The 26,828-nt window shown below is 35.8% G+C and overlaps 1 protein-coding gene across 1 annotated transcript in view; it reads left to right on the forward strand.

The window, feature by feature from the left end:
* Positions 1-26,828, forward strand: part of Thsd7a (thrombospondin type 1 domain containing 7A) — a 402,007-nt gene that overhangs the window by 261,920 nt on the left and 113,259 nt on the right. Inside the window, exons 5-6 of the mRNA XM_050145877.1 lie at positions 5,585-5,740; positions 7,203-7,415. Of these exons, the coding sequence (XP_050001834.1) occupies positions 5,585-5,740; positions 7,203-7,415 (369 nt within the window). The remainder of the gene's footprint in view (positions 1-5,584; positions 5,741-7,202; positions 7,416-26,828) is intronic.

Consider the following 26,828-nt stretch of genomic DNA (forward strand, 5'->3'; position numbering starts at 1 on the left):
AGTTGTTAGAGTATGCTGGATATAAATGGTTTACGTCTGTTTGTTTCATTGAAATTGTTTCTTTCTCCTTCAGCTATGGCAGATAATTTTGCCGGATTAGCATTTATGCTCTTTTAAAACTTAGAATGTATTGCTATAGGTTCTTCTGGCTTTTAAAGTTTGCATTGAGAAATCAGCTGTTAATGTGATTTTCTTTATATAGTCTTGTAGTTTTTGTTTCTTTTCCAGCTCTCAATACTCTTATTCTGTATACTTTGAATTTTAACTCTGATATGCTGCTGAAAGTTCCTTTCTCTGCTATTGTCCAATTGGTGTTTTGTGTGCTTCTTATATCTGTATAGATGTATGGTTTCTTTGTTTATGTAAGTCTTCTGTAATTTTGTTGATGAACTGATCTATGCCATTGGTCTAGGATTTTTCTTCATTTATTCCTATAAGTAAAAGACTTGGTCTTTCCTTCTTTCTTGGTCTTTTCTGTAGTTCTTTGTCTAGAGGTGGCAGCCCACAAAATTTCCCCATTCCATGTTAGTTATCCATTGATATTGCAATTGCTCTGGCCTTATTAATATAACTGTTTCTAGAAAAGACTGTTTAATGGAATTTTGGTTCTTAAAATCTTTCTGTTGTGTCTTCTCTGGTGTCCTCTCAGTCAAAAAGGCAGCAATTATGATATCTGTCAGGACTGGGCTCCACACAATCTATGATGGTATTCATTTTCTGTAAGAAAGGCTTCTTTGATGAGAGACAATAGCTAAACTTACCTTTGGGTATGCTGATACAATTTGAGCTGCAGTATGGAATTTTTCTAGTCTAGAAAATTGCTAGTAGTAGATTGTTTTCTAAGGTCCATGACCTCTGTAGCTCTAGAAAGCTGGTTAGGTTTCTAGCACCAGGTATTATTTCTTTTCTGTTTAGTAAGCCTTGAGTAAAGGTACAGTAGGTAGCACCAACATGTCAGTAGTAGCCAACAACTATCTAACTGAACTAAAGGCTCATATCTGTGTTTTCATTTTCTTCAGGTCTAGTTCCTGTACTTTATCTTAGAGTCTTTATCTTCTCTCTGATTCATTTGGCTTTTGAGACTTTCCCTTGAGTTTTCTAGTTCAATTATTGAGTTTTTCAATTCCACATTCATTTCAGCTTGAGTTAAGTTCAAGGTTTCTACATATTTATTGAGTCCTATTTTCAAATCCTGGGTTATTGTCATAATTTCCATCAACCTTATGCTTGTGTTGTGGGGGATAAGGGACATCACTTGAGCATTTAGTTCACTGGGCTGTTTGTATCATCTTTAAACTTGAATTCTTTGATGTTTTTATTGTTCTTTTAAATTTTGTGTCCTGGTTCATATAGATAACTATCTTTGGCAGACATTTCTTTAGGACTAATAGATTTGTGGGAGGAAATATTTCCATGATCTTTTATACTCTGAAGCTTTGTGATGAAATCCGTGCCTGTGGACCTGTTATTTGTTCTGTGTCTGATAGACTGGAGCAGAGCACAAGATGTGTGGGTCAGATTTGGGCCTGAAGGTAAGATATGGCTTAGGTAGAGAGAAGTCAGGCAGCTTCAAAAGGCTGAGCTGGCACACAGGATGTGTCATGGTCCAAACCTGAAGTTTGACAGTAGATATGAACATCAAGGAGTTCCATGGAGGGAGAGATCAGGCAAGCATACCCATTTAGTCCCTGTCTTAAGATGTGCAGGACCTGATTTGGTGGAAAGACTGCATGGAGTACACAGGGTTCCTTTAGGGTCCTAGCTAAAGCCTGGAGATTAAATGCAAGCAAAGCTGTCCAGACTAGGCCCTGGATATGAGAGGCTGAATGTATCTTGGGGATTGGGGGAAGTGAGTGGAGATGGGGGTGACTTAGGTGGAGACACATCTACATCCTGGCACAAGATATGGGGAACCTGGGGTAGAGAGGTTGGATGTGGCACAGTTAGGGTTTGTAGGTTGTGGGTGGGCTGTGAGGTACTAGCCAGTGCTTAAAATGATAGCATGCAATAAAAGGTTACCAGATGAGGCCAGAGCACTGGATATAGAGCTCGAGTTACATGTGTGTCATAGGCATACTCTTCAAATGCACATTTACCTCAATATTCAATGTCAGAATTTGGACAATTCGAATTCTATATTAGTTTTGTGATATCGTACCATGGTAAAGTGGGTATAACAGGTATAGGACAGAATTATCTAAAAATAGAATATTAAATTTAAAAATTATACGTTGACCATTTAATGGAAATAGAAGTCTTATGTTTGTCTCTTCTAATAACATGTTTCCATTTAATTTGCTCTGAACACACAAAGCCCAAAAATATTTCAGACCTACAAATGTTTCACTGTGTGTTGGGTTTTGTTTGTTTGTTTTGATGTCTCCAAGAAATTCAGACACTGTAACCTCATGAAGCATAAAGTGTACATTTAATTATGTTTAAATCTTATAATAACACAAAATAACTTAAGATGTCAGCAATAAAACTTAAAACTGTATTGGACAAATTTTATGTTCATCATGCTACAAGTAAACATAAGTCTAAAGAGTGAAAACTGGTCCATCTAAAATTCATATCTCAATGTTTGACAATATAAAGCCAGTACACAATATTGAATCATCTAATATATATCTATATGAATCATGGGACAACAGCAATTATAAAATTAACATAATTTTTAGAAACTCAAGTTGTGTTGGAGATTTACATTAATCAATGCATAAAATGTTTATAAGAAAACAGACAACAAAAGGACTATAAATATACACAAACATGTTTTTTCTTTCTATCTCTGATTAATGGAAAGGTTTTATATGTAAAATTATGTCTACTAAATAGAAGTCAATTAGAAGATATATTATCACAGCATTGACTTTGTTGACTTAGCAGTTGAGCAAGATTCAAGAGTGTTTCGCAGTAACAGTACTCTCTTTAACCCTTATTCATCACTTCCTCTTCTAAATGCCCAAGAGTTTTGTGGGCAAGTTTTTAATCCATTTGGAATTCATCAAAACTAAAATTAAGCTTCTGACAAAAATAAATAAAGGTGGACACACAGGGTTTTGACCTAGTACAGTGGGAGGGAAGATTGTAAGAGCAAGGGAAATGGAGTTCGTAAGAGTGTGTCTCCTAGGAATGTCAGAAGCTATACACATAAAAACTTACCAGCATGATTGCCTAAACATGAGCTAAACAAGAATGACACCAAGAAGCATTCGAACATTGATGGAGAAAACTCAGGAGGCCTCAATTCTAGACAAACAACTACAGGCTATTAAGAAATGCTGAAATCTGAAATAATAGTCTTCCCCAAGAAAGATGACACCAATTGGTTAGCTAACACAAAATGATCAGCCCTGAAAGCATACATATGTAACATTATATAGATGGATCAGACTGCATTTATGTATTTGAAAATATATGTGTATTATATAATGGAAAACAGGCCATGAATTTGAAAAAGAGAAAGGAGAGGCTTGTTGAAGAGATCATATGGGAGAATAGGAAGGGTGAAATGATGCAATTATATTATAATTTCAAAACATTAGAAGCTATTCAGATCTCAGGAAAGCAAGTTTTCCAGTGTCAAAGATTTTACAAATTAAAGCTTTCGTTTGTTTTAATTTTCAGTGAATTAAACTTCATACTATATATTTTTCTTTCTGTTATAATCTTCAATTAGATTGAATATTGGAAAATATGTATCACTATGTCTTAGAATTTTTATATCCAGAGAAATGAAACATTTATTTCCATATCTTCTGTCAATGATATGTGGAGTACTTGCCCTGTTAGAAAACAATAAAATCCATCGTCCTCGGCTTTGTCTTGCAACATCCCTAGACTTGAATGAGAATCATTACTGTGCTCCAGACTAACCAAAACCTTTGTGCCCAATCATTTTTTTCCACTGTTGTGTGTGTAAGGGATGGGAGGAAAAGATCTGTTGGAATAAAAAGCAAAAATAAAGACTGTAGGAAGTCCAAGGACCACCCACCTCCATCCAGGTCTAGTAAGGTGAGCATCCAAACTGCCTAGGCTCCCACAAAGGCAGTACGTGCAGTAGGATTAAAAACCCATTGCCATTGTTGGTCCTTGGACTTCCCACAGGGCAGAGAACCCTGATTGCTCTTTGGGCTGACGAGGGAGGGAGGGGGACTTGATTAGGGGAGGGGGAGGGAAATGGGAGGCGGTGGAGGGGAAGAGACAGAAATCTTAAAGAAAGAAAGAAAGAAAGAAAGAAAGAAAGAAAGAAAGAAAGAAAGAAAGAACTGAAAAAAATAGAGACTGTAATACTTTTCTAAATATCAAGTGTAGCCATGAGAATAGAAACCATCATATCCCCTAGGAGCCTTTGTGTTAGCTGCAGTTACATGTACAGGAATGTCAGGAACATTCAAGTACTTGAACCTGCTTACAGTTTCAACAACACATGAACATTTTAAGTACTTTTATTTAAAAGTTAGATAAGTAGCTTAAATTATTTTAGTTCCCTATGAGTATCTAGATGCAGTCTTGCATAGTTGGAAACTGACAATATTCTCTCACAATAACGAGTACTATCCAGCACCATTCATTTAAGTCCTTATTCTATAAGATTGGGCTATCCAAATTATCAGAGTTAAACTCTCTTTTCTAAAGGAAGACGTAGTGAAAACATTTTTGAAGTGATAGTAATTATAGCTATTAATGGCAAACAACAGGTGACAGATAATAAACACAGATATAATTTTTCTATCCTGTCCATGGAACTTTATATATCTTCCTGGCTCATTTATCTTAACCAGTCAGTATAACCAATTGTATCTATTATAATCTATGGATAGATCTTTACATTTTCTGTCTAATATATGTAGGTACAAAGAAAGGTAACAGCAGTTATCAAATCTAGAGAAGAAAAATGATAAAAAGGCAAACAACATTTACTTATTTTTGACCAACTTATGACTAAGCATAAATAACAGTAAATCAGACTCCTTAGCAGCTCTTAGATTTGCAGATATTAAGATAATAGGGTGAACATTTTTTCTGGAGAATCATTGGATCAACTTCACCATGAAAATCAAGGGTAATACCATTGGATCTTCTTTTCCCCTGCATTCAAGTGACATCTCTGCAAACAGTAGGCCAGAGTAGAAAGGATTTTGTTCTACCAGAAGCCAATAAATGGATTTTTTCATGTTTAGTAAAGTTATGTGCCCTTTCCTACCATGATCAGTCCTCTAAAAAACCACTCTGTTTAGACTTTGGATGTAAAAGTTTAAGATTCATCTGTAGAATTACTTTGATAGTTAGAAGAGTTGCATTTGTTTTACTAATTCCAATGCCCATCAGTTATAAACCACACAATTCATCAGATTCCAAGTCCAGTTTTATTTGATGATGTGCTTCTCTTTCTTTCACTTAGCCTCTTCATTCCCCTTAGTCCTCTGTTTATTCTCAGCAAATAGAGAAATCTTGTGATAATATCTTAGTGACACATCTTGAAATTCTCTCCTCTGCACACACATAAAAATTATAGTATCGACCATAACATCTATCTTTGTCTAAGTATTAAGAGATGTCCGTATTTTTCTCCAAACAGCTTCCAAACCAGTGGACTCGAAATTATGCAGTGGCCCTATTCCTAGCACCATGCAGCTGTGTCACATTCCTTGTCCAGTTGAATGTGAGGTTTCACCTTGGTCTGCCTGGGGACCCTGTACTTATGAAAACTGTAATGACCAACAAGGGAGAAAAGGTAGGAAATGGTGGCATCCTTTGTATTCTGTCAAACCTGCCATAAGTTCATATGAACAATTGCCATGTTGTATTTGGAAAACATTGTTTCTTTGGAATCATCATTCACCACCTCTGGCCCCTCTATCACACTGATTGATGAGCTGGGGAGAAGGGGCTGTGGCTCAGATACCTTATTTAGGACTGAGCATTCTAGAGTCTTATTCTTTGTCCTTTGGTCAGTTGTGAATCTCTGTGTTAATCACTATCCACTGCAGAGGCTTCTCTGATGAGAGTTTAGAGATTTGTTTTTCTCTGGGTGCAATGATAAATCATAAGGGGTTGTTTTAATACTATGTCCATTTAACAGAACAATAGTTTCAGGTTCTCCCCTAATGTCATACATAGCTATAGTTTCTTGACCCCGATAATTTGCCAAATATGGGTTTCATTTATGTGAACTGGGCCTGAAATCCAATCAGAAAGTGGTTTGTTACTTCCGTAATAGTTATGTCACTATTGAACCAGTGGACATGTCTTGCCAGACCAGTTATTGTATCTTTCAGGGTTCAAAGCTGGGTAAGATAGATGGCTACTATTTCTCTTTGGGGTCTGTGCACAGCACATTCTGTGAATATTTGAGTGTGTCTAAAGTTTCCAGACTGATACAAGCATAGATTCTCCTGGTCTGCTACTTACATAGTGTCTTACCATCAAGCCTATCATGTTTGAGAATCTATGACACCCAGTAGCCGTCAATCTCAAAAAAGAAAGTCCATTCTTGTGGCTGGGTGTTTTGTGACAGTGTGTGATGACTAGCCGGAATAGCCTTCTATTATTGAATAACTATATTTAAACTCTTTTATATGTGAATCTTTTTAGGAGAATTTTCCACTAAGTTTCCATATGAATTTTCAAAAGGTCTTGTGTTAGTTAATCTATTCTTCCTCTGTGCTACTCTTCCATCCCTTCACAACATTTAATACTTCTTTCTAAGTGAGGTAAACCAGACCCAGAAAGACAAATGTGGTATCATTCCTCTCATTTATGATGTTAGCTTGAAACCTTTAAATATGTGCACTTATGTCTAAATACCATAAAAATTGGAAAATTACTGTAAGACCTTAGCCAGTAGAAGGGGCTTTTACGTGTGGGAGAGAATGCAGCGGTATGAAAGGGGCAGAGGGGAATAATTGAACCATAAACAATTTTGATTCTTGCTCCTTCCTGCTTTCCCTTCGTTCTCGGTTCCTCCCTCTTCCCTTCTCTCCATCTCTCCTTTCCTTCCTCTCTTTCTTCTATCAATAAATGACTGGTTGTCCCAAATTATATTTCAATTTGGTGATATATACACTGTCACTCAATTCCCTCATGACTCTTCCTTCTACCTTCATCTAGCATTCACTCTGAGATTTAAATCATCTTTCTGAAATATTAGAACTCTGGCATTAACAATAAATTTATTCCCTTCCCTAATGACTCAGGATTCAAGCTAAGGAAGCGGCGCATTACGAATGAGCCCACTGGAGGTTCGGGGGCAACTGGAAACTGCCCTCACTTACTGGAAGCCATTCCCTGTGAAGAGCCATCCTGCTATGACTGGAAAGCAGTGAGACTTGGAGACTGTGAGCCAGATAATGGAAAAGACTGTGGGTCTGGCACTCAAGTTCAGGAGGTCGTATGCATCAACAGTGATGGTAAGACATAAGCTTTGTCATAGTTTATCATAAAGCTTCTCAGCATGGATGTGATTTTACATTATGTTACTATCAGATGAATCTCTCTCTTTTTTATTGCTATTCCGTATAGATATTTCACTAACTACCCAAAGTATTAATTTTATTTTGCATTTTATTAATAATATTTTGATTGTTATATATTTGTAATACATGGTTCTAAGTTTCATAAGTACACTTCTGTGCATTTACCCCTATTAGTAATCCTTCTCCCTTTCTTTCCCCCTCCCCCCTCCTGTTAGTCTCTTTCACTCATACTGCTTTCTGGTCTCGTGTCACATAGACATATAAGATTTTATTGATCTCTATAAAAGTTTAGAATCCACAAATGATCCAAAATTTGTGATATTTGTCTTTCTAAGACTGACATAATTCACATAATACAATTATCTTCAGTTGTATACATTTTCATGCAAATAATTTAATTATTCTTTATGGATGAAATATTCCATTTTGTATCTACCGCATCATCTCTACCCATTCCACTATCCATAGACACAGTACTTTTAACTTGGAAAGTAAAGCAGATGAAGTTGAATAAGAAAAAATAACATCAGTGGAAGAATGTTTTAAAGAACAAATTTTAAAATAACAAGGAAAGGCAAAATTTTCTAAGTAATATTCTGTTTGCTTGCTTATTAAATGTAAATAATCAAAAAGATCATTGGCATGACTCTGAACTCCTTTATTACCATTAGATCTGTCTTAATGATATAATTTAGTCTCTGAACCCACATGTTGCAAGGCCTACCACAACACAGTGCATCTAAATCAGTGTCCCCTCCCTTCCAGTTGTTCAGTTTAGCCAGTAGAGGGTTTCTGTCCACAAAGTTCTTTTCGTCAACCAACATACAACCTTGGACTTATTAGTTTTTATGTAGGAAAATACTATTTCTTGATGTGATATAAGACATTTGCATTCTTCCTGAGAATGATGATCCTCTGTGGGAGAGAACTCCCTACACTCAGCAATTCTTGAGCCATATTTGAATCATAGGACATTCAAAGTCACAGTTTAAACCCTCTGGACAGATCATCTTTAAGAGTCCTGCTCACTCTCAAATCCCATGACTTTGCATCTCAGTGAAGTGTGAGCACTGAACCCCAGAGTCCCATGGTCTGACAGTTTCTGCTGTCTGCAGCATATGTGGAAGCATCCTGGGGCCCCCAGAGGGGCACTGCAGCATCTGGCAGTCGTCATAATTCCTTCCATCCTATTTTCTTCCAGCAAGAAAATTGTTTCCTCTTGTGTCTCAGTCACTGCTCAGTAGTAAGAAGAATTCTCTCTGAGGTGAGAAACAGACTTGCTATCACTGAAATTAGCTTTTCACTGAAACATAATAGGTCATCCTGTCCAGAGTCTGCAGTTTCCACACAGGGCAACACGGGGTAGAGTCTCAGCAGGTGCTTGAAATTGAACCATGGAGAAGATTATTGCTCCAGATCTCTCAGGATGAATTTCTGTGCCCTGCTTTGTTTTATGAAGTACATCAAGGTATGATGATCCTGTCCTTAGCTTTCCCCTGCTCTGCTCTGAAGCAGAAAGGAAAGGAGACAAAGATCAGCACTCTCAGCCTAGCACACGCAAAAGCAAACCAAAAGAAAGAAATAATCTTTGAACCAGACTGAGAACTCACACTTCAAACCCTAATTTGAATTGAGTTCACTTTATAGTCTCAATTGCTGAAAATCAATCAGCAATATTTAACTCTCCTTTTAATACCTCTTCTTAATTTCATTTCTCTTTTCAAATAACTTCTCTTGCCCTTCTAAAATCCAAAGAATTCCAGGGATTGCAGAATGAGTATTTGAATAGAGCAAAAAAAGTCCAACAGAAGTGAATTAATCATCAAATTTCTGCCACCATGTTAGCCTATCACAAAATAATCAGACTTATCTTGTTTGATGCAAATATGTTAATGAATATTATGCAAACTGAAAATAGTTTATATAAGGGAGGGGCCACCTATTTAAATAATAACAGTGGTTAACTTTAATTTTTTTTTAAAATTGAAAAGTTTTAGTAATACAAATAATCATATCTTTTCCTTTTTATGGATTATTTTTAAGAAGCAGAAATACGTTAGATAAGTCTAATTGTACTCCAAAAAAACTGTTTGTTACAAGTAAAACAGAAGTTAGTATCTCATAAAATGTGTGAGTTCGTTTCCATTTGTCTACTGAAAAAATGAATTAAATCAGCTAAGAGGTGTGCATATATTGTCCAATTGTCACAGCTTTTCCTTACTAGGATATCTCTTCCATCAGTACATTGACCTTGTACACACTGAAGCCAATACTAATTTGTCAAAGGTGTAATTTAGGCTCAGTTACAGAGATAGACAAAGTTAAGCAAATCTTTAGAATAAATCTAAGAGTTTGCTAAAATTTGTACATGACTGATCCATAGCTGTGCTGAAAGTGTGTGAGCGAGACTAGAGACTTGTAAATCCTGCTCCCGTATCATCCTGTGGTCACCTGGTAAGTGTTTAGCAGCTGTACCAAATGTTGCTTTGTAATTAAATTGGACCCAGGGAATTGACATTGATTAGTAGTGCAGACTCTACCCTCAGGCTGGAGCTGCAGCTATAGATTTTGTTTTATAATTAAGTTAAAGTTCGACTAGGGACATGAGGAATTAGAGACAATGAATCTGGAAAATATTAGAAAGAGTTTTCTGGTCCCACATTTCTCGCAAATTTCACAACTTTGTTAATGGCACAAACCATCTGAAGTGTCTGCTTTGTTCTGAGATATTCTTATGTAGGCTTCCAGAGACCATTAGGGCTTCTGCTGCTTTTCATTCTCTAATTGTCTTGTATGGAACAGGGTTGAGGACAGTGATGAGAAGGACCAAGGGAGTTTTATGCAGATTCTCTTGCAAATGAGGGCACGTAGCAGAATTGCACAGGGAAGACAATCTCAGAAGAGATAAACATCTTATGTGTAGCCAAAACTGAAGATCCTGAATAAAGCCGATGCCAGATCTCTAGCACAATTGGAGGCCCTGCTTCAGGGGTAGAGGAAGGCAGAATCCTACATGGTGTTAAACCTTTGAGAATATTCAATCTCATCCTTAGTTCCCATGATATATTTATATTTTGCTTAAAGGTATACACTTTGCGAGCTAAGAGTGTTTTGTTTCCAAATTGTTTTTTTGGATGCAGAACAAACTCCACTAAACGGAATGGAAGTGTGATAGTTTATTTCGGTTCTTGGAAGGCTGAGAGGAACATGCAGAGTTCAAGCAGGTTTGAACTATATAGCAAGTTCTAAACTAGTCTGAACACTAAGAACTGTCTCAAGATAACAAATGAATAAAATAAATAGGAGTTTGGGGAAGCTGTAGTAATATGGCTTGAATATAAAAACAAAATGTTATTTTTTTATATTCCTCATGAAAGAATGAAAGAAATCATGGCATCAATGTTTTCTTACAGGGATCCGTTTCAGAATGTTGACATTGTTCTATATGAATGCCCCCAAACTCAGTGTTCTTGCTTAATCTTATAAGCAGCTAAATCTCAGCAGCAGTTTCAAATGTTGATAGCTTTGTTCTATCTTTTTTTACTTTACTCTTGTTGGTAAATGTTATTTAATTAATGATTGTAACAGGCACAATTCACTCTCATATCTGATTCATAATTTTATGAAGACAAAAAGTATATTTGTGAGGCTAGTAAGGGACTCTGATGCTGAGGTACATCACAGTCCTATAAATAATAATTGTAATTTAGTCAGTATGATACCTCATTCCACAAAATTACAGGTGCAGTTGTCAACACAGGAAGGAATTGCTTTCTTGGACTTGGCTTTGTCATTCTCAAACGGAATAACTATTCCACCCAAAGACTCAGTGTCATAGTTTTCTGGGTCAATTTTCAAAATACAGAAGAAAACCCGCTTTATGGTTTGGATATGAAATGTCACCAGAGGTTCATGGGCTTGAGCCCTTTATCTCTAGCTGATAGATTTGTCTGGGGAGATTGTGGACTGTTTAGGATATGGAGCAAAGCTGGAGGAAGAGGGTCATTGGGGACTAGCCTTGAGGTTTCTTGTCAGGCTCTGCCTCCCATCCTAGCTCAATCTCCTTTCCTTCAAATATATAAAGTGATGAAGAGTCTCAACAGCATGCTTCTACCGCTATAACTTCCCTTTCTCACCATGAAATAATGAACAGTCTGAAACTGTGGAACAAAATAAATCCTTCCCTTTATCAAGAAGAATAAGGGCATATACCTTTTTGATATCTTGAGGGAAACAAAAGAATAAATATCTAGTAAAATATTGAACATTTTACTTCTAAATAATAGGATCCACAGTAGAACAGATGAGACAAGTTGTTATTCTATTTTAAGCACCATGTACTTAGCCACAGAATGGAAAAAAGAATATATGTATATAATTTATGAATGAAAGTAATTAAGAATGAATACAGTTAGTAATCTCGTTTAGAGTTACATTATGTTGGGATTACTGTGAGGTGAACGTCAAAAAAAGAATTCTGCTTGTTTCAAGAAATATTTCAATTTATCATTAAAAGTATCAAGAGAGCTGAATAAAAACACCCATATGAGGTTTTATTATTTTTGGCAGTGACTTATCATGTAGCTACTTAATCTTTTCAGCAATTTTATTACTAATTTCTTCCCTCTGTAATGGGATGTATGCCTATCCCCATCTAAGTAGAAGAAAGGAAAGATGCATTCTATTTTCTCTGAGAACGTCCTGCTACCATTCTTCACTGATCCTTTGTAGTCAGTATCAAGAATAAGGGCTCATACCTTTTTAATATCTTGAGGGAAACAAAAGAATAAATATCTAGCTATTGAACATTTTACTTCTAAATGATAGGATCTAAAGTAGAACAGATGAGACAAGTTGTTATCCTATTTTAAGCACCAGAAAACTATTTTATGCAAATTAAAATAATTATCATTGAGTCAATTTATCCACATGGATATTTATTTTAAAAAATCACTTGGAGATAGATGTAGGAGAGACAAGGAATAGAGGGTGTAGACCAAGGCTTTCTATGAATAAAGATGCTAGAGCTCTTGGTCAAAGCTAATACGTTAACTGACTCAGAAGCATCATGGATTCTTCTGGTATCATGAGTTAATCAAAAATTAGGATGCATGGAGTTTATTTAGGACACACTCCAAGGAAGAACCACTATATGAACATGAATCAAAGAGTCAAGCAGGAAAGGTAGCATGTTAGTCAAATCTCATTGTTGTTACAAACACCCAAGGAAAATCATTTAAGAGGAGTATTTATTTTAGCTCACAGTCTCAGAGGAGTCATATCTTCATGGCAGAAAGGAACATCGTACATCATGGTGGCCAGGAAATGGAAAGAGAACACTTTACTAGTTGACTTTTTCTGTTCCCCTGTTCAGCCCATCTGGACCTCAGCCTATAAGATGGTACTCTCCAAACCCATGATGACTTTTCTCTACCAAGTCCTCTCTGAAAATTCACTCTCATACATACCAATGTGTCATTTCCCTCCTTAGTGTACCTCATTCCTTTCAAGTTAGAAATTATTAACTATTATTAAGTAGTATAGGTTTAGGATTCATTAGACCATTTTCAGAATCGGCGATTAATCAAGAATCACAGAACCCAGCATTTGATTGTACCCACAACTGTGATCAACCACCACCATCATCATCATCATCATCATCATCATCATCATCATCATCATCATCATCATCATCATCATTTATGCCCCAGCAATGCTTATGTTATTATCATACACAAGGTTTCAGTCTTCCTTTATACTGTCTATCAGCATTTTTTGTGCCTTCCTCTTTGCCTTGTCCCATGCACTCCTCCAAACAGTGCTATCTTCAGATACCTTCCGTCACTCATTCTCTTAACATGGTCGAGTTATCTCAAGCATCATTGCCATATCCTGTAGGTTACTTTCTTCTGTAGATGGAGATGTTTCTTGATGTCATCGTTGCGCAGCCTATGTCTTCACGTGATGCCTAGAATCCTCCTGAGACATGCCATCTCAAACACATCCAGCTTCTATTCCAAGGAGTGTTTCATTGTTCCAGTTCAGGGTTATAAAGAAGGCAGCTCAAGACAAGTGTCTCATATACTATAATTTTGTTGTTGTTATGTCTCTTGCTGACCAAACCTTTCCTAGTTCCTGGAATGCAGCTCTCATTATCTCTGTTCACCTCTTGGCCTCTGAAATAGTTCCCTCCTTTGGACTGAGGTTTCTTCCCAAGGAGACAAACTTGGCTGTTTGCTTGAGGTTCTGATTCTTTATTACAATGTTAAAATCCTTGTGCTCTCTTCCCATGTGCTGCTGTATCTCAGTTTTCTCGGTATTTACGTTCATTCCAATGTTTACACTAACTTCCACCAGTTTATTTACCATGGCCTGAAGCTCATTTGGACTTTCAGCAGGTAGAGCTGTATTATCGGCAAAACACTAGTTATTAATTCACACACCACCTAGCTGAATGCCTATCTTCTCATCCTCCAGGGCTGTTGCTATTATTAATTCCAGAAATATCTTAAAAAGTAATATTGAGAGGAAGCATCCCTGCAGCACTCCTATGAGTGTCTTAAACTGATCGATCGCTTAGTTCTCCACAGACTTTGACTGACGCAAGGTATCTTTATAGGCATTTTCTAGTATTCTTATAGTTTTCTCTGGGTACCTGTAGAACCTCATTGTTTTCCCAAAGTCCATTCCTCCAAATGCTATCAAATGTCTTCTCAAAATCGATGTAACAGACATATAAGTCTTTTCCAAATTCATTGTATTTTTCTGCCAGTTGCCTCCAAGCGAAGATCTGCTCAGTTTTGCTCCTATTAGCTCTGAATTCACACTGGGACTCTGGTAGGATTTCCTCTGTTCTGCCTTTGATCCTCTGCAGGATAATGGAGAAGATCTTGCTGCTATGGCACAACAAACTACTGCCCCTGTAATTTGAGCAGTCCAGCTTGTCCTTCTTCTTTTGTATGGGAATTATGACAGAGTGCTTCCGTTCCATGGGAGTCACTTTGTGTTCCTACATCTCTCTGACGAGTCTGAGATGCACCTTGGACCCTGAGTCTAGTGTAGCCACCTCCAGCTCCTCCACCATGATATTATGTATTCCTGGGCCTTCCTGTGTTTTGCTCTCTTGATAGCTTCCTCTATCTCATTCTTGTCAATATTTAATATTTTCTATTGTCTCTGGTGTTTGAGTGGCTGCTGAAGTATTTCTTTTTGTAGTCTGCATTGACAGCATTAGAGTCAGTGACAATATAGGGTGTCAAAGTATTGTCTGCATTTCCAGCTAGGTCCTCTGGAAAACTGGGGAATTTAGTACGTGGGTGGAAAGAGGTTCATCTGGTCAGCTAAAGGGTATCACATGAAGTGGAAGAGACCTGGCCAGTCATCCTCATCAACTGAGATTATGAATCCAATATGGACAAGTTCAACATACATACTATTGCTGTTCAATTGCCTTGAACAGCAACAAAGTGCTCATGGCACAAATTCCAGAAGAATTAATGCATAAGCTTCCAGGAGTTCTCTCCAAGTAGAATCACAGAATGATGTTAGCTTCTCCAGAAATGACTTGTGTTAATGTAAGTGATTCCCTGCCTCAGTGAAGCTCACCTGAGGTGGAAATTCAGGTCTGCCATGTAGTTACATCTATGTAACACATACCAATTTCCAACATGTCCAAAGGCAATTAAATGTACAATCTAAAGCACATGGTACAAACCTTCTACACAGACAAGGGGTACCTTTATAATCTGAAGAATGGTAGAGCCCTTCAGAAATTCAAATACCCAACTGTAGAACAAGATTCACCCTTGTAAACATGAGAATCTGAAGGCATAAGTCACAAACAATCCCACACCAGTTTGGAATTATGATTAATAGGGTGGTATTTATTTAAAGGGAAAAAACTTAGAGATCACCATCCCTGACAATAGCCCTCTGCGCAATCAGGAAGGAGTCTAGTCGCCAGAAACGGAGCAGCAAGCAAAAAAAGAGTGAGGAGGGAAGTGGCCGCTTTTTTAAAGAGAGAGATTACGTCCCAATGGGCTGGTATCTCAGCGGCTATTGGCTGGAGGAGCAGAAGGACCTCCCGCAACAAGAATCTAAGGGTAAGAGGAACGAGACTGCTGCACAGTGGAACCTGATTTGCACATTGGGTCTTGTTTGATAAAATCTTAGCAGTATAAATTAAACTTTAAAGGTTGTGATACTAGAAGGAAATAAGTTGGGTTTTATATATTTGGCATCAATCACTAGACCACAACTGCTAACTGGAAGAAAGAAGGTGGATCAGACAAAGTTAGTACTATCCTCATTATTCCAAGAGCCTAGCAAATAAAGGCCATCAGTCAATTATGAAGAATGAAGCTTTATCAGGACTGGATAATATGAATGGATAAAAAGAACCAATGAAAGAGATTCCATGGCATCCATGTTGACCATGGACACAGATGCAAAAAAAGATTCCATGATAAACAAAAAAGTAGAAATAGTATCTAAACTAAAAGAAGACTAAGAAGAGAGTATCTTCGAGCCTAGAAAGGATTGACCATTAGGATATGTTGATTTTCACTTTAGAAGACTTCGGTTGTTCATTTTGGTGAACAAATGTGTGTACTCTATTATCCCTGCATAATAGCAACACCAAAACAAGTTGATGTGTCCTTCAAATTAAAATATGGGAAGTTGTACTTCACCTCTGTTATCTTGAAGAGAGATACAAGAAATTTGGAAGCAGTAGTAGATATGAGATGTGTCTGGAATCAAATGCATCAATAAAAATTCAAAGGAAGATACGGAAGAAACTTGAGGCAGGCCACAGCTAATTATCAGTGCCCTTTGGTATGAAAGAGACAGCTGGTTTCTTCAGCTCATTACTAATGGTAGCTCTTTTGCTCTCAAGAGTGTCTGGGTTACTGGGTTCCTCTGTGAAATTTAAATAATTCTATTTTATCTTTAGAGATTAAAAGAACTTTAGAGGGCTACATACCTGAAGACTCAAAGCAGGCATTTAGATTGATTCTTATTTTTAAATATCAGAATACATTTAATGACTTTGAATAAAAAACATATCCATAAATATTTTTATCTTTTTCTACACATAAAAGCTTTTGTTTCGTATTTTATCAAAATTAACACCAATGATAAGATATACAAGAATGAGAGACCAGTAATTAACCTAAAGTGTATTTAAATGTATAGTGGAGCTTTATTTAAAGAAGATTTACTTATGTAGCTTGGGTGACAACTCTGAGTTTAGTCCAGTGCACTTTTCTACATAGCTAGCTGATAATAGCATTTCACCTGTAGTATCATTTACTGGCACTGAAATCTATTTCCTAACACAAATTATATGGTCATTACATGGAAAGACTAATCTTGTAAATGCAAGAACCCATCCTATAACCAAATATTCTTTCTATAATTTAAGTAATAAATCTCCTAAGAAGTTCCCTTCCAGTAGAATGCTATGCCGCTCTGCCTGTTAATGTGTTTGAAATATAATTAGATTGGGTATTGTGTTTAAATCTGAGGTCTCTTACATACAATTAGGATCATTTAACACTGTAGGTTAGAGTTTATTTTATATAATTGAGTTAAGATTCTTATTTAATTTGTTGTAAAGATAAAAGTTATTATATGCTTTTAGAAAATTTAAGACAACAGGATACACTTCAGTCTTGCTGTGTAGTAACCACAATTTTATAATGGATTTTATAAAAAAATCAGGTATCAATTATACTGATCTCTGTGTGTATTTTGAAACGTTGTTAATAAAATTCCTTTTTTTAAAAAAAAAAGTAATGGTACTGGGACAATGTTTTTTGAATGCAATGTTATAGCTAACAAGAGGAATATATGGCCAATTTTTAAGTAAATCAAATTACAAAGACTTTCCATGAAATTTAGGTAAATATTTGAGTATTTACCTCCTATTAATATAAATTTACCACTTGATTGTTAAAGTTATCATTCTCAATGCTCAATTCAAGAGAAAACAGACCCCATGTTGTCATAGGCAGTGGTAAGGTAAAAACACAGAATGAGCACCCAGTGTTTATGTATGTGTGTTTTCTTAAATCAGAATAAATAAAAAGAATAAGTATGGTCAAATTAGGCAAGAGTTTGTTAAATCAACAGAGAAATGCATCTCTGTCATTACTTTTTCCACCTTCTTCTTTGCTCCTTGGATTGTTATAAGGATTCCTCTCTCATACTTATCTCCTAGTAATTTCGCCGACTCAGCTGAAAAGTCTTAAGAAATCTTCAGAGATCAGTTTAACACCCCTGCCCAAATCATATGATCAAAGTTATTCTAAAGCCTAAGCAGACCAAAGAAATTGTGAAACAGCACACATTTTGATGTGAGGTACTCAATAAAAGTCGTAGTCGTGTTTAATTGACCGCAGGTTACTGGCTCTGTTTCCCACAGACTGTACCCTTTCTCTTCTTCATCATAAAATGTTACCACTGCTCTACAATTCTCTGCCACCCGGAAGCCCCACTCAACTCCTTCTGGCATTCCAAAGTCACTGTCTCCCAAAGTTAAGTTCATCATCTTTCTTTAGAACTTGATTTCTTCTTTAGCCTTAAGAGCCTAGAATATGTCAGCACAACTTAACCCTGTTGATGAAGTGATGCTGTGGGGACAGCACAGAGAACAGAGCAGGGTGTACCTCTGTTGCAACAACTTGAGATAAATGCTCTAGAGATCAGAGAAACAGCCAAGTACTCAGTGTGCTTGCAGTGAAGTTATGGAGTGGGGAACAGCTTTCAAGATGGGCTTAGAGAGATTGCAGAGGCAGGGAACATTCCAGGACTTTCATCATAAGATAAGCATCTCCAGCATCTGAGCAAACAAGCAACCATTGACATCTTCTCAAATAATCACTTGCATTGTTTTGTTGAGACTGAGCTTTCCTGAGCAGGGAAAAAAGAATAAGGGGGCAATAGCATTAGTTCAGGTGAGAAAAGATAGCTTATCTTAAAGGAAAGTTCCGATAGTGCCATCCAGGATGATGGTCTGAAAAAAAAATTACTTTAATTGAGAAGAACCAGGGAAGTTACTGGAGATACTGCTGTTATAGTATCAAGTGTTCTTTATGTAGCCATTAAGATGCTTACTATGAATTCTTCCTTGCTAGATTACACAATGTGCCTGTTTTACAATCACTCGCTGGCTTCCTGGGGGGCTTCTTTGTGAAGTTCAAAGCAATTTTGTAATTGCAAAATGCTCTCTGTCACTTCACTCTGCCATTTGTCCTTGGCACCCCTCCTTTTATGTCACTGCTGTACACTTTGCACCATTTGGAAAGCAATCAGTCTAATGCTCCAAGTAGTACTGTAAGTCGCTGCTCGAGAGTGCCCTATTATCTTTGCATGCCTATTTCTTAGTACTGCCGCCACATAATAGGCTGTCAATAAGTCTCTGGCCCATCACTAATTTCTTTCTTTTATCCCTAGACACCACCTCTTTTCAAGAAACGATTCTCAATTTTTCTATACATAAATTTTTGTTATTGCTCTCATTGCAAATTCCAGCTTTGCCCACCAGACGTCAGATAAAACTTGGCCTAAAATTGCACACCCTATTAACATCTGGACGTGCCTTCAAATTCCATTACTCTCAAGTGTCAGTACACTGGAGCAAATAGATGCTATCTTTTCATGAGGATAAAAAATAAACAGGAGGCCAAAAAATAAATCTCTGAATTTTGAAGACTATCTCCAGCAAGATTTTATCTTTTGATATTTTTTTGAGAGTCGGTTTTTGGAACCCAGTGATTATAACATTGAACACAGGTTCATGTGTAAAATTTGTTAATCTGCTTTCTGTTACTGAAACAAGAAATGTGAAACAATCAATTTATATCAGAAGAGCTTATATTGACTCACAGTTTTGAAAGTTCTAGTCTACAAACAAAGGTCCCATTGCCTCTGATGGAGATGTTGAATCACAAGGTAAAAATACTACATTCACTTCATGGCCACACAACAAAAAAAGGGAAGGAATAAAGAAGAAAAAGACAAAGACTCACTCTCCCCTTCAAGCCATGTGTCCAATGACATGAAAACCTCCCACTAAGACATGACTCCTAACTAAAAAATAACAACAGCAGCATCAAGGTAGAGACCATCATGGGCCTTTAGGAGAGACATTTAAGATGTAAACTGTGGCACACATATGTGCACAAGTACACATAAACACACGAGAGAGAGAGAGAGAGAGAGAGAGAGAGAGAGAGAGAGAGAGAGAGAGAGAGAGAGAGAGAGAGAACAAAGAGGAGAGGGAGAGGGAGGAGGAGGAAGACTTCTGTTAAACAGAGGAATACCAACTCTTAAGGAGGCTAAGATATGTTAGACTAAAATCAGAGCTGTGGGAAAGCATTTAGAAACCTACAAGGATTCAGACCTATCATAATTTCCAAGCAGAAATGTGAGACAAGTTTCTGTGGATGACAAGAGTTCATGAAAGAGGAGACAATGTGCACAACAGTCTGTCCAAATAAGAAGTGTTTGGAGGGTGGTGAGATCATTATTTAGAAACAGAACTCCATCCGCAGAGGGTGAAAGGGAAGTTGAAACAAATGGTCTTCCTTTAGAAAATTAAACAAAACAAAAGAAAGAAACTTTAGAAATGAAAGTTAATCAAAGAACAATCTCAAGTTTTTCAGTATAGTGAAATTGTTTTCAATTGGTCTTGTTGGTGCTCTCTTGCTCCAACATCAGATGTTCAATTTACAAGGCAGGGATCTACAACCATATGTTTCAGAGTCTGGTTTCATAAGAAATACCCTTTATAAGTTGTTGTCTTCAAAAGAAGAAATGTTTCAAATGACCTTCATCAAGTAAATAAAGACAGAAGTTACATTACCCACTTCTAATTTATTTTGTAGCCTCCCCATGATGATGTTGAGAAATTTATATCCGAACTCTGTGTGTAAACATCTGTGGCCACCATGTGACAGTATGTAATAAACTATATATGCTGTTTACTTTTTTAATTATTGCACCAAAATACCTGATGAAATGAACTTAAGAAGGAAGAGTTTATTTGGCTCAATGTGTAAGAATGGATCCATGGAGCTACATGATCAAGAAACTGCTAGCCACACTGTGCCCTTAGTCAAGAAGCATAGACGGGACAAGTAGGGAGGAGATGCTAAAAAGATCTCTAGTGACCCACTTCCAAATCTTAAGTGTATCACTGTGTCCAACAACAGGGACTACATGTTTAAACTCACTAAACTGTTGGGCAAATTTTACATTCTAAGCATAGATATAATATTAACAAACCTCTAATTTCAAACCATTTTTTATGTTCCTAAGAAAATAAAATAATACTATACATCAGTTCTGCTATATACAGTAGTCCATTGCTTATACTCTGTTTGACTATTTGCTGACTGTTTGCACATTTTACTTTAAAATTCAGTTGAAAATGTTATGATATTTAGGTTTTCCAATAATTGATATGCATGTTATTAGTATTTCTTAGCAGTATGGGTTTAAATAAAAAGCCAGGGCCATACAAAGGAACTGAAAATATGATCTATATAATTTATTGATTTCAGTTAGGAGAAAATGATAAACCAAAGTCAAAGATGAGTCATAAAGGAAGCTTAGTGTAATATACTCGGGTTCTAATTTGATAAAAAATAAAACATCTTACAGTGGATTTGATGATGGATTAAAATGTAGCTTTGGTCAATAGAAAGGTTAATATTAAATGTGAAAACTTGATAATCTCTATAAAGAATGTGCCTGTCAGTTCTCAGCAAATAGAAGTGTTTATCTCTTGTTAAAATGAAGGAAGGCAGGGCTGTCTCCCTGCTGTTTCTTTTTAAGAATAATCCTGTAATCACTCTGTCAAAGTCAAGAAAGGGAACAAAGAGCATTCCTTTTCAAAACTCCTTTTTACCAAATTGTATTTCCTATGGATTCAAGATATGCATTAACCATAGTCTTGAGTATCTTGAGTATGTATTGATTTCTTTTCACTTTTACCCTTTTTCACAGAAGAGAAAGACAATAATTCTTTCAAAGTAGAGTAATTCCTATTATTGCTTTGACTTCCTACACATACAAGAAGAGTTCTAAGATCTTTTCCAAGTGTCCTGGAGAGCTCAACCTTTGGAGAGCTGCTTATTGTCCTGATTAGACATCTGTAAGACTGCAAATGTTTTCAAGCCCAAATCATCCCTCTGTATACTGTAAATATTTGATTATATTCTGTATTTTAATATTTATTTATTATCCCATACAGATCAGATGATTATTCCACTGAAGAGGCTTAGTTTCTACTTAAGTTTCCCTAAAATACATAAAAGTGTTATTCTACGTCATTGAAGTCTGGGCTCTTTCTAAAAACAGTACATTTTAACCCCACTCCCGCCTAAACAGCTAAGAAGAAATAGAGTCTAGTTGTACCAGGAGAAAACATGGTCAATATGTAAAGTCTAGATTATATTCTGGTGGTTGGCTCAGCAAAACTATGAAATATTTAGGTTATAGTATGTGCAAGATGCCCCTAGATTTCAACACACTGACTGGCAATTTGCCAGTGAGGACCAGACTATGAACACTAACTGCCACCCAACCAGAACCCCAGAAAATTTGGGAATACAGAAAATATGTGTGTTTAAATGAAAAATATTTTAGTTCTAGCCAGGCAGTGGTGGCACACGCCTTTAATCCCAGCACTTGAAAGGCAACAAGCAGCAGGCAGATCTCTGAGTCTGAGGCCAGTCTGGTCTGTAGAGCAAGTTCCATGACACCTAGAGCTACACAGAGGAATGCTATTCTGGAACTTGGATGCAATTAGCTCTCCCATAATCTCATAGGGAGTGGCACTATTTGGAGGGGTGGCTTTCTTGGAAGAAGTGTATGACTGTGGGCATGGACTTTCAGGTCTCCTTATGATCAAGCTACTTCCACTGTCGCAGTTCACTTCCTGTTACCTGTGGATAAAGATGTAGAGCTCTCAACTCCTTCTCTAGCACCACGCCCATTTGCATGCCTTCATATTTCCCACATGATGATAATGGTCTGGACCTCTAAAACTGTGAACCACCAGAATTGAATGTTTTTAATGTAAGTGTTGCTGGTCATGGCATGCACCATGCCTAACTGCATACCTCCATGTTTCCCATCATAGTGATGATGATTAAATCCCTGAAATTGTAAACCACAAAAATTGTTTTCTCCTATCAGAATTGCTGTGGTCATAGTGTCTCTTCGCAGTGACTGAAACCTTAACTAAGATACCTTTCTTAAATACCCCCCAAAATAGTTCTATAGTAAGTTTTTTACTTGTAATTATAAATCATTACAAATTATAGTATTACTAACAAGAAAAAAAAACGTTGGTTTTATTTTTATTTTATTTTTGATTCAGCTTTCATATCTCAGCAGTTTCTTAATTCCCTGCCACATGAGGACATCCTGAGGGAAGATATTTCATAATTTTAAATATACAGAGGGAGAACTAATTTCTGTCATGTTGTCTGTTTATACAGGAATGTGTCATTGGTTAGACATTGCACGACTTCTCAGGACCACATTTAGAACTTAGAATTGTGCCAAATGTTCTTTATTTGTGCTAATTTCTGCTAATGGCACTAGCTTTATCTTAGTCACCCATGCATAAAATCTCTAATGCTACTTTGGCTTCCCTCTCCTTTGTTCAAGATACTACCTGCTTTCAAGGCCTTGCCGTTGCGTTCATTAAAATCTCTCCTACATCTGTTCCTTACACTTTACTCTTTATAGCCACTAATATAGTTTAAAACCCTATCAATAAACTATCACTCTAGTAGTCCAGTGATAAACAGCACCCTAAATTGTTCTCTGTGCCTCCATGTTCTGTCCACCTGTCTTACTCACCCAGAACGCTGTCATGTTTATTCTCCATGTCGGGAATCCCTGTTACCAAAGACTAAAATCAGCTCTTCACTGGAATTCCAGGTCTGCTCAGCAATCTCCCTTGAACTTTCTGCTTCTGTTCTGGCTGGATGCTGCCTCTCAGAAGTTCTGCACTCTATTGATAACCTTGTGGTAGTCTTTGTCTTGACCTTATCATACCTTAAAATGAAGTTCGATGAGTCTCATCCAGTTAAAGTGTTTTGCTCTAGAGACAATTTTCTTTAACAATGAAAATATTTGTTATTAATAATTGTTTCTATACCAATTATCTTCTATCCATGATAGAATTGATAATTTTGATGAACTCTATCAAATGATGCAGTCTCTGAAGAGAGCAACATTTTTAACTGCCTTTGGGTTTATTTTTGTGACTGAAATAAACATAAAAAATACTTCTAACTTATGGTTAAAAAACATTTTAGTATGATAATTACTGCATATTTAAAGTATCACAGAATATTCTGGCCTCCTTCTATGTCTCTTATATTAACTCCATCTTTTTGCTTATTCTTTACTAGAACTAGATCAAAGCTTGAAAGTTTGTTTTCATATTATTAAAGACATTCCTTTTTCTCTATTCATGACATCAAAAAGTTAAGTAAATGTCTCAATTCAAAAAATCCTTTTTTATAATTCTTTTATCAGAAAATTGGAAATCTTAAGATAATTTAGAGAAAAATACTATCTTTACCACTTACAATTTTTTTGTTCCATGGTTTGCTGTTTTATTTTTTTAGTGTTATGGAAATTTTATAAAGTTGCAAAAAAGATGGATGAGATTTTATTTTTTTACAATCACACACACTGTATGCTATCTGTTTTTTATTTAGTAATTATTTTTAAAGCACAAAATAAAACAATTAATATTTTGTTTTCAATCTTATTTTTAGTTATTAAGAAAAAAGCAAGTTTTTAGCTATAATTGTACTATTGAATAATTTTCAAATAATAGATTGAACCTTGTGAATCTCCATCTAAAAAAGTACAAAGTTAATATGGAACGGAAGATTATATGTTTTAGCTACTAGAAAAATGCAGACTAAATGCAAACTAAAACTACCTTGAGATTTCACCTTAACCAATTCAAAATAACTAAGATTAAATAAATAAATAGTGACAAATGGTGATGTGAATATGGGGAAAAGCACCACTCATCCACTTTTGAAGGGCTACAAACTAACTCAGCCACTTCAAACATCAATGTAGAGGTCCTTCTGAATTCTGAAAATAGATCTAATGCATGGTTAAGCTAAACCATCCTTGGGAATATTCCCTGAAGGACTTTACACCCTACTGTAGAGATACCTGCTCGTCGTTGTTGATGCCTATTCTATTCACAGGTACTGAAAACAGAAACAGCCTACATGTCCATCACCTGAGGAATGGATAGAAAAGATGTAGCATATTTATAAAACAGAATATTATTCAGCTATTAAGAAAAATGAACCTTTATTTTTAGTGGTTTATACTATTTTGGAAATAAATTAAAAAGCAAACACACAAAACCATCACAAGCAATAACTAGTTTCCCATAAAAAAAGTGAAAGCAACGGGAAGATAAGACTTTGAAAGAATTCTTTCTTTCTTATTTGGAGAACAATGATATGATCTCATTCTAATTTTCAATGTTTAAGCCATAAACCCATCATTATTTTATATATTATTTATAATTTATATTGTAATAGCGTTTAATAAAAGTAAACTAATTTTGAACTACCAACAATAGATTTATGTCAGACTATTTAATAGAAGAGAAAACAAAATTAAGAAACAATGCATTAAAAATAAGACTTATAGATACACGAACAAAATATCTTAAAACTGTATATTCTTATTAAATCTTACCTACAAACATGAGATTATATAAAAAGTTGTATAAATCAATGCAATGAATATTTACTCATGAATATTTTAAGATATATTGATCTCTGCTAATTACTTATTAGGCAAAAGTGACCTGCTTCACCTGGATGTGTGCCCAGTATCCTATGGGGAAACATGCACTTTTCTAAGGAGAGAATAGGAAGCAGACTGTGATTTATGGGCTTCTAAGTGTTCTGTCTGAGTTAAAGGAGGGTTTGGGTGCTGTGAATGAGCTCATTCTGGTGAATGGCTCTTTCCTTCCATTGACTTTTTTATCATGGAAGGCCCTGTTATCAAGATTCTTGTCAAGCTAATTCTACCTTCCTTATTTTTAGCCATATTTGTCTGTATTTGGGTCCTCATGACTTTAGAAATACTAAAACTTTAACATTAGAAATATTGTTTGACTTTATATTAGAAATTATTTACATTTTAAAATATAAAGATCAGGCATAATATTTTCCATAGGAAAGCATATTCGAAATTCCCATAAACAATCATCCTTAACATAAATAGTATTTTTCTTAACTGTACATACAATGAAACTACTACCACAAAAAATTCAATTGAAAATTATGATAACAATTTTATATTACATTATAGAATATTCCCATAATAGAATTCATGGAAATAAATTTGTTAGTGTTCTATACTCAAGAACAGTTTTACCATTCTTAAATAATTATGGTAAATTCTATAATTAATCTTTCTTTTGACTACTAAGAAGCTGAAAATTAAAGTTTTTGAGGTACTTGGAACAAATGCCCAAGATTTCATATAAACAAATAAATATTTGATTAAACCTAAATCCTCTAGCTCTACTTTCAAAAAACAAATTTATCATTAGTCTCTTTTTAATTATAATTAATAATGTATATGTTAAGTCACATTAAATCTCATTTTTGGGAAACTAGATAACCTGTAAATTAGTGAATGCATTGGATTCCCTTATATATCTATCTGTCTTATACATTTTGAAACAAATCAACCAAAATCTGTCATTTGAAGAAAAAGTCATAATGGAAGTATTATGTTATTAAATAAAACAAAACTCCTATAAGCGCATATCCTAAAATTTTGGACTCTGTGTCTATAAAACTTTCTGTCTTAGAAATCATGCTGGCCAATTATGATCTTTTAAAACTTTAAGGTCTACATACATTCCTTTAAGAACATGAGCCTGTATGAGTGTAATGGCCATGTTGAACTCATAGAGGATCTAAGAGAATTGAAGTGACTTGTAGAATTGCTTGAAGTAAGATATAAAGGATAACGCAGGCTGAAGATTTTTCAACAGTCTTTGTATGTCTATTTGCAAATATGTAGTTAGATATGTTCAAGTTGGAAGTGTCTGAATATATAGTAATCTTGTGTGTTCTTTGGGCCAGGACAATTGGTTTAGAAAATTCTGTAGCGATATTAAATGATGACATTTGAAGAGAAATATCTGTCAATCACCATTTCTAAATAGCACAATCAGCGTTCTTATTCCCTATAAAATCTTTCAGTGTATTTGCTGATTGGTGATCTGAATATTGATTCCTGCTGCTTCCATGACTAAAATTG

This window comes from Alexandromys fortis, unplaced genomic scaffold (assembly GCF_014885135.2).
Source record: "Alexandromys fortis isolate MF-2015 unplaced genomic scaffold, M_Fortis_MF-2015_v1.1 scaffold_34, whole genome shotgun sequence".
Classification (NCBI taxonomy): Eukaryota; Metazoa; Chordata; class Mammalia; order Rodentia; family Cricetidae; genus Alexandromys; species Alexandromys fortis.